The sequence below is a fragment of the Engraulis encrasicolus genome, chromosome 18 (assembly GCF_034702125.1).
Source record: "Engraulis encrasicolus isolate BLACKSEA-1 chromosome 18, IST_EnEncr_1.0, whole genome shotgun sequence".
Classification (NCBI taxonomy): domain Eukaryota; kingdom Metazoa; phylum Chordata; class Actinopteri; order Clupeiformes; family Engraulidae; genus Engraulis; species Engraulis encrasicolus.
Window position 1 is genome coordinate 11,773,423 of NC_085874.1, and position 9,640 is coordinate 11,783,062.

General features: G+C 44.6%; 1 protein-coding gene across 1 annotated transcript in view; it reads left to right on the forward strand.

Moving 5' to 3' along the window:
- Positions 1–2,523, forward strand: part of stxbp5a (syntaxin binding protein 5a (tomosyn)) — a 199,729-nt gene extending 197,206 nt beyond the window's left edge. The window contains 2 exon segments of the mRNA XM_063223024.1: positions 918–1,138; positions 1,500–2,523. Coding sequence (XP_063079094.1) covers positions 918–1,138; positions 1,500–1,541 — 263 coding nt within the window. The 3' untranslated portion in view covers positions 1,542–2,523.
- Positions 2,524–9,640: the final 7,117 nt, after the last annotated feature.

The following is a 9,640-nucleotide window of genomic DNA, read 5'->3' on the forward strand; positions in this document are numbered from 1 at the left end:
ATCCACCTGAATATCTCTCTGTCTCACTCTCTTGCTTTCTTTTGCTCTCTCTCTCTCTCTCTCTCTCTCTCTCTCTCTCTCTCTCTCTCTCTCTCTCTCTCTCTCTCTCTCTCTCTCTCTCTCTCTCTCACTGTATGTCTCTCTCTCTGTCTTTTTTCAATTTTTCCGATATCCTCGACTTTCACCTGCCCTCCGTTCCATTCTTTCCTTCCCCCTCACTCTCTGTCTCTGTCTCTTTTGATATTTCTATCTCCTCCTCCTCCCCTTTTTAAATTGACCTCCACCTTTCCAATTATCCCCCCATCCCTCCTCAACTCTCCTCTTCCCCCTGTGCTCTCATTCCCTCTCTGACTCTCTCCTCTCAACCTCTTCTCCCTCTGTCTGCTGGTGCCCCCCTCTTCTTTCCTCTCCTCTTCTATTTTTTTACTTCTATTGTCCCCCTCTCCTCTCCACTCTCCTCTCCTCTCCTCTCCTCTCCTGTCTTCTCTTCTTCACTTCTCCTCTCTTGTCCTCTCTTCTCTTCCTCACTTCTCCTCTCCTCTCTCCATGTCCTCCCTTCTCACTCTTCTCTGCTTTTTGTCTTTGTTTTTTTCTGTCCTTCTCTTCTCTCTTCTCTTGTTCATTTCTCCTATCTCTTCTACTCTCCTCTCTTCTGAGCCCCTCTCCATTCTTCTCTTGTCAATGTCTATTCTCCCCTGCACTCTACTCTCTTCTTCGCTCTACTCTCTCTTCCCTCTCTCAACTGTCATTTATCCCTACTGTCCCCCTCGCCTCTCCTCTCCTTTCCTCTCCTATCCTCTGCTCTCGTCTATTCTATCCTCTCCTCTTCTCCCCTCCCCTCCCCTCCTCTCTTATCATCATCTGTCAACCACATCCCCCCCCTCCCCAATCTCTTCTCTCCTCTCCTGTCCTCTCAGTTGGGGAGACAGGGGCGGGCAAGGCACCCCGCAGCATGGCACAGCACATCCCAGGCCAGGGAGGTATCGAGGGTATGAAGGGCGCGGCCACGGGCATCATGGGGGACCTGGCACGCACCCGCATGGCGCTGGATGAGAGAGGACAGAAACTGAGCGAGGTGGAGGAGAAGACTGCCGCCATGATGACCAGTGCGGACTCCTTCTCCCAACACGCACACGCGGTGAGCACTCAGACACACACACACGCATGCACACACGCACACGAGGTGAGCACTCAGACACACAGGTGAGGTTAGCCCTACGACACACTCAGACACACACGCACATGCACAGATTGCATATGCACATGCGCGGATTACGCACACACACACACACACACACACACACACACACACACACACACACACACACACACACACACACACACACACACACACACACACACACACACACACACACACACACACACACACACACACACACACACAATGACCAACCTGTTGGTCAGGAAAGATGCCTGTTGGAAGGAAATATGGCCTCCTGATTTGGTTGTATTTGTGTTTGCTCTCTCTCTCCCCCCAGATGATGCTGAAGTGTAAAGATAAGAAATGGTACCAGTTCTGAGGACTGGAGCAGGAGGGATGCCACCCTGCCCCTCTTTCCCCCCATCCCTGCTGCCCACACCCAACCACCCACCTTCCCTCCCTCCCTCTCTTTCTCTCTCTTTCCACCCCTTCCACCGGACAGACGCGCCCCCCAATCCCTCGTTTCTTTTGCCGAGCACAATGACGAACTTGCCTCAGGATGGAAGACAGGAGTCGAAGGGTAGAAGCCATCTCTGTGGTGTCCTTATTCTTTTAGTCCTCTTCTGGGGACGTTGTATTCCGAGTAGAAAAAAATATACGTCAGTTTGGTATCTTTTTTTATTTGTTTTGTTTGTCTGTTTTGTTTTTTCTTGTTTTTTCGTCCCTCTTCCATGGCGGCTTTGGGGTCCCGACGGCACAGAGATGTCCACAGAGCAGACAAACAAAAACAATGAAATGACAAAGAAGAAAAAAAAAACAATTAGAAAAAAAGACATGTCTACACACTATAAAAAGATGTGTGAAAAGTAAAAAAAAATAAGTATATACATAATCTCTATATCAACCTATATAAAGGATCAACACTATACACAAAAAACTTTTACCCCTCCTTTCCTAAGAAGAGCTCACAACGCTGGTCCAAGCAATAGGAAGTGCCGTGGTGTCACCTGGTGTGACGTCAGAGGCAGTGACGCTAAAGGAAGTAACATCACAGGACGTGACGTCACAGGAAATGGTGCATAAATGAGATGAACATGATGTCATTTCTGAAGAAGAACATTGGATCGTTTTTTCCCCCCTCTCTCTCCACCTGCAGCTGCCAGGACTCCATAATTTGTATGGTCTATTATGTAAACTGTTCTGGGACTTTGTGTTCAGTTTTTTGTTTACTTTATGTAATGTGTTCATTTCTTCATCAAAGGCTCATCTTATTTGAAATGTATGTGAATGTGTCATGTTTGCTTCAAGTGTTGAAGGAAGTGAACCACTCTGTTATTTATGTATTTATATTATTTATTTGCTAGTAGACATTACTTCGTGTCGCAAATGTACTTTTGTAATGCGTTGTCCAGCTCAGTGCTCTTTGTTTAAGGGCTGTGTGTGGGTGTGTGTGTGTGTGTGTGTGTGTGTGTGTGTGTGAGAGAGAGAGAGAGAGAGAGAGAGAGAGAGAGAGAGAGAGAGAGAGAGAGAGCGAGAGAGAGAGAGAGAGAGAGAGAGAGAGAGAGAGAGAGAGAGAGAGAGAGAGACAGAGAGAGAGAGAGAGAGAGAGAGAGAATGGAAAGTGATGCAGAGATAGAGGGGATTGGAGAAGGTGAAATAATGGAGTGAGAAGGATTTTGAAATTGCTTTTGAAAACAGAGCATCACATGACCCAGGTTTTCATTTTGGAAGGTGATGAGTACATAAACTGTTGCGTGTTTGGAAGAGTTTCTGGTCATAAACCTTTAGATATTGACAAACTGCCTTTGGGAAGCTAATGCACTTATAAGAGGAGGTGTCTGTGGGTGAATAGATAGTTGTGTGTGTGTGTGTGTGTGTGTGCGTGCTCGTGCGTACGTGCGTGAGTGTGTGACCAATAGTGTTTGCTGCTCTCTCTTTCTCCATCCTTCCATTCCTTCCTTCCTTTACCTCTCGCTTATTTTACCCATGGTGCCCCTTGTTAGGTGTGGGAATCATGGGAAGTGTAGTGGCAAGGCACTAAGGAAGCTGACCAGTAGGAGTGCTCAATAAACTACAAACACTCCAGCTTAGGACCAGTCAGGAAGACTTTGTTTTCAACATGACCATACTGCACACCTCTCCGAAACCAATTGACAGACATGCTCGATTGATTGCTTTTCTTTCACCAGTGTCTGTCTGTGTGTGTGTGTGTGTGTGTGTGTGTGTGTGTGTGTGTGTGTGTGTGTGTGTGTGTGTGTGTGTGTGTGTGTGTGTGTGTGTGTGTGTGTGTGTGTGTGTGTGTGTGTGTGTGTGTGTGTGTGTGTGTAGATTGCATCTAGGACCTACTGTGTATCTACGTAATGCATAAAGAGGCATATCCAAAATAATCCTATTTCAGTGTGAATACGGTGCCAGAGAATTCAGCCATACCAGTGTGTGTGTGTTTGTATGTGTGCGTGCGTGTGTGTGTGTTGTTTAGAGAGAGAGAGAGAGAGAGAGAGAGAGAGAGAGAGAGAGAGAGAGAGAGAGAGAGAGAGAGAGAACGGATGCAAGCGAGTAAGTCAGAGAGAGATAGACCAAGTAAAGAAATTAGTCATAAATCATCTTCAGTTCAAAAGGTTTGTACAGATTCCATTTCTGGTTATCTGGTGCATATCTGTGGCCATATTTTACATTCTTCTGTAAATAATAAAAAAAGAGAAAAAAAGAATCGTGACAATCCAGACAAACCCTCCCTCCCTTTGTGGAAGTCAAACGAGACTCCAAAATCAGTTGCCATAATTTTGATCAGACACCAAAGATTTAGTTTCCTGTTGTCTGTGCAATGTGTTCAACGTGGGAGCCGCCATGCTTGCTACTACTGGTCATGTGACTGGTGTCTCGTTACCATAACGCAACTGCAAACAGCAAATTATCTTTTTCAGCAGACTGCCCGATGCTGGCCCTCATCCAATCTGAGTGTTGTTTGGCAGAGTACAGGCAGAGAGGCCCTAAGGGTATTACGAGAGACTCCACTCACCACTTTTCCGGGTGGCACTGCACTCTAGGGGCGCCAACGGAGGAGTGCAGACCCTATTCAGAATGAATGGGGCTGCACTCTCTCCACAGCGCCCCTAGGTGAACTGTCGAGATATCAATGCCGAGTTTGCTGTATGTAAACCGGATGTGGTACAGGTGACCAGCTCTCCTTTCTGGACCCATTGCTGGGTCTTTAAGACATGAAAGAGAAAGGTGTTAAAATGTACACTGCTGGACATCTTTTCGAAGGTTGAATTTCCAAGCTACAAATAGATATCCAGATAGTTTGACCGCTTTGTCCTGGAAGTATGAGCGTCTTCACACATATCCGCTATAAGACCACCAATCACCTGACTTGACTAAGATGTGGCCCAGCTTTTTGCCACATTAAGACCACAGAAAATGTGGTACCCAGTTTCCTTGCATTGCTAGAAAAAGAAAAAAAATGTTGAAAAACTGGGGAAACACTGCAGGCAGTATGCTTATGCTCCACCAACCATTGCCATCCATCCTAACAGCCCACATGAAGTGAAATCATGAGATGAAATTGTGGTCCTCCATTGTCGTGTCCCCTGCAGGCATTCTTTGACAGATAGATCTGTGTTGTTCTTTTTGAGGAAATAGAATCATCATTGCCATAACCACAGCTGGGCCAGATTGGCAGAAAAAGAAAAAAATGCCCTCTTTCACAGCTTTCAGACTCCAATGCTGTCAATTCGCTTGCTTCAGGGGGAGATAAGCTGGGTTGCCATGGAGCACTGAGGTTCAGCCCATCTAGAGCCTTGTGTATTTGTGCAGTTAGTTGACTGACTGGTTCTGGTCATGCAGTAGGCCTAGTACACGGCGTAGTGTACAGATTACTTGATTTGCTAACAAAGGTTGGCCTTGGATCTTCCCGTATAGAATTCAGTGTACTTGATAGTTAGAGCCACCAGGCACTACGAGGCCTCTAAGGCAGCATATGGCTCTGTTGGCTCCATACAATGCTGAAACTGGGCCAGTATGTGTGGTGCTGCGTTGGGTCAGGGGTTATTATGGTCTGTCAGTGCTGTGCCAGAAAGTTTCTGGACCTAAAGTGCTTCGGAATCAGTCTCGTCCCGGAGCCAAATGAGGATGTGATCCACAGTGGGTCAGATCCATACGGTGCTGCTTGGTATACTGGAAAAAAAGGTCTACTGTACTCTTGGTAGTGGTCCAGTCCTTTAGCCCAGCATTACTGTAAAGAGGCGGTGTGCTGTTATTACATTCACTTCACAATACCAGGCATTGCATTGTATTAACAATAACAAAAATAAGCTATGTTGCCCACATTGATGACTTGGAAGGAAGCTTATGTCCCGTCAAGACGCATTTCCCCTTTGCACACATACTTTACTTCAAATGCAATAAACAGAGTGACTGTTTCCTACATATACTGTATTTGCCAAATGTGAGACGAGGGTGAAAAAAAAAGTATGACAGCTAAACCCATACTCTGAAAGCTGCACAGATATGTCATAGAAAAGAGCGAGTGTGAAGGTACTTTGCATGTTATGATGGAATAATGTTGACTGGATTGTGATACTGTAGGGGCGTTCATTCCCCTTGATATGGCCTCTAGAACCTGAACTGTGAGTACAAAAAAAATGTGAGAGAGACGCAGTGGCGCTGTGGAACTTCAGGGAGAACCTTGGAACTTGTTATGAGATATTATGTGTTCTAGAACATTCTGAAGAAGGTTTATCTGGCTCACCCAGATAGATCCAGTACTTGTGCCATGTGAGTTAAGATGGCCACTGTTTGAGGTGGGAAGCTCGCAGAAGAGGATCATTTTGTCAAAGGTTAATACAGGTACTGCATAGTATGAAATAATCAACACTTGAAGCTGAGAAGAAAGGAGCCTAAAAGATATCACTACAGTATTGGTTGCCCTAAATACTGTACCACCAAGTAATACTAAAACCTGCTCACAGCTTACAAAAAACACACATCATAGCAGCTCTTCACCAATGTCTCTGATTAAAATTATGTTTCTACAGTACACCTGCAGATGTGGGTACTGTGTGTCGTATGGCCATGTGCTGTATAGAGATGCCATATGTCTGGCTCAGCAACACTAGATCGATTCCTGTCTATTCGATTCTAGTCAATCATTCTTGCAGATATCCTGACTTACAGACGTACCGATCCCTCTTCAATCATGACTCATGACTTGTGCTTTAGGGCCATCCCCATATGAAAAAAGATCAATATAAAACTTACATAATACTGCATATATGGGCTATACAAGTCTCATATGGCACATATTACTATAAAAGAGTCTCATTCCTTTTTTCCCCTCATGTGTAAGGCGCATACACATTCTATGCACATGGGATGTGTATGTTTGCGCTTACTCATGGGGCATACATACTATACAAGTGGTCCATTTGCGACACGTGATTTGTATAGCCATGTAAGATTTTATACAGACCTATCATTTTCCAATGGGATACCTCCATAGTTCCTGGCAAGCATGGCATGGACCTGCCATCCACATCTCCCATGTCTGTTTGTGTTGTCATGAGGTCGTGGCGTGCCACACGTGTTGCTCCATAAGCACCATCATAGGCACACCTTCTGCACATGGCCCCCTGTCCTGTTTTGGTGAAGACATGACAGTGCAGTCAGGGTGATCTGTGTTTGGTTGTCTGTGACTGACAGAAGTATTTGGATTTTCTTCTTTTTTTTTGGTCTTTTTTTAATAACTGTGTTGGGAGTTTTTTTTCTTGTTTTCCCGATGTAATATACAGATCTATTCATGACGGAGTCTGTCACAAGTAGCCCCCACACGTTTTTTTTTTCTTTCCTTTGCCGTTCCAGTTTGAACGGTTGTCCGTCAGTCGGTTGAAGTATTTTTCTCATTGTAGCCAGTTTTTTCTTGTACAGTTTTATGCAAAATTTCACATGGATGTTTCAGAGTATCTGCTGCCACTACTGGTCTAGAAACTTCTGTAGATAGAGATTACTGTGCAATGAAAAAAGAATAAAAAATCATGGAAAAATCGTGTATTTTTTTGCCTTTGCCTTCTGTCAGTGTCATTCATTTAGGTAACATAAGTTTTTTGATTATGTTCGGTGCACCTTAGTGGCACTAAAAGTAGACCTTAGGGTACAGTTTCCTTCAATTCTTATATAACTTTATTGTTATTGTGTGATAGCAGGATAGATCACGCAGCATTGGCTAACACACATTGCCATTGGGAATAGACAGCATCAATTAAATCCTTACACAACCAGGAGAAACAAAGTGAGACCATCAATTATAAATGTTTACCAATGGAGTATGATTCCCCCTCTGCGGTTTCCCTGTCTGTGAAGCAAGCATCAGTCAATACATTACATAACACTTAGCTGATGCTTTGATTCCAAGCGACTTATTGGGCAGTCATGGGTGAGCGGTTAGGGCGTCAGACTTGCATTCCAGAGGTTGCCGGTTCGACTCCCGACCCGCCAGGTTGGTGGGGGAGTAATCAACCAGTGCTCTCCCCCATCCTCCTCCATGACTGAGGTACCCTGAGCATGGTACCGTCCCACCGCACTGCTCCCCATGGGGCGCCACTGAGGGCTGCCCCCTTGCACGGGTGAGGCATAAATGCAATTCCGTTGTGTGCAGTGTTCACTTGTGTGCTGTGGAGTGCTGTGTCACAATGACAATGGGAGTTGGAGTTTCCCAATGGGCTTTCACTTTTCTATTTACAGGGTAAGGTGAGGGAAGGATTTGAGCCTGCAATCTCCCTTACCATATTAGGCCTTGGCCTGAATACTGTACATCATTGACCTTAATAACCATGCTGCGTAAACCATGCTGCGAAAAAGGGGTAGAGGTAGTAATGCAGAAAAGGATACATGCAATTGATTGCAAACATCTAAATCGATGGGCCAACCTGTGTAGCATTGCTGAAGAAAATCCGCCAAATGGATCAAGCATCTACACTAAATACTGGGTAGGTATGTTAGGCTATTATTATTATTATTATTAGGAGTAGTAGTAGGAGTAGTAGTAGTAGTAGTAGTAGTAGTAGTAGTAGTAGTAGTAGTAGTAGAAGATTACTTCTAATAGTAGTGTAGTAGTAATAGTAGTAGTAGTAGTAGCAGCAGCAGCAACGGCAGTATAGTATTATAGTGGTTGTAGTGTTAGTTTTCACTTAAGAGTACCTTGCTTGAAAACATTGATTGGGTTATCCACATAGTCATATGCATCTCAGTGTTATTTCTGAGGCCAAGGATGCCAAGCTAAGCCTTGCCCAACACAAATCCATGCATGCCATGCTGTCCTCAAAAGGCAGGAGAATTCCATCAGCCAACAGGCTTGGCAAAATGTTTTCTTGCTGCCCTTTGATGTCGGGGATCTAAAATGTAAAAAAATCCCTGTACCAAACAGGCAGGACAGAGAACTGCAGCCATCAGCAACAGATTCAATGTTTGGGCATAGATCTCCCTCTGCTGGCTAAAATGGCACACTACAAGTAAGCCTGTGCACAACAAGTTAGAGGTAGGGTGTGGGGGGGAGCCTACGTCTCGAGGGCTGTTTACGGCCCTTGAGGCCGTCATCCAGCCCCCGATATCATTTCAATGTTATACAGTTGACATGTCTAAATGTAATACATTTAAAAAATGTTGTATGTGACATGTTGAAATGAAATGAGATGTTGAAATTACATGTTTTGTAAATAAATCTTTCCAGTTATATTTTCAGAGGATCCTGGTTTGTCTTCATAGTACGGCCCTTGAAGGAATTTGAAGTGGCCCTCAAATGAAAGCGGTTCCCCACCCCTGCTCTACAACTAGATTGGACACCCCCCCACTGGTCGTGGCAATCCTGACAGTCATCTTACCTTTGACTACATTTATTTGCTTAGCAGTCAATGGAAATGAATGGAGAAGGGATTGTCTATGGCTAAATTCAGTGAAAATACCCACTAACACACTAAGCAAGGAATGTCTGGCTAAAGATCTACCTGATACGGGCTGAGTATTCGGTGCCGTCAGCCAACGCTGCGTCTACTACTGTGTGTTTTTTCTTCTTCTACCTCATTGCCCCTTTACTTAATAATCACGGGCCTCTCCTTGCAGTTTGACTGGTATCCTAGTCTGCCCTTCCAATTAGAGACAGTATGCTAGGCCTACAAAGTAGCAGCCGGCTAATGTTAGCAACTGCTGCTAGCAACATTTTATAATATTGTTAGTAATTCTCTGGTCTACATTAATCTTTTCATGTAATAACTGTACGTTTGATATGCGATGAGAGTATAGCTAGGCCTATAGTCTATACATCTTGTCGGGGACCTTTGTTAAACCTTTGTGAAACATTACTGCAATTGACTCTTGACCTGAACATTACAAGGATTACAAAAAATGTCACACTGTAGCCTATATGACTTACAGACTATATCATCTGTGCTACTTGGTACATAAGCTCCTTTGAAAAGAGGGTGTTGG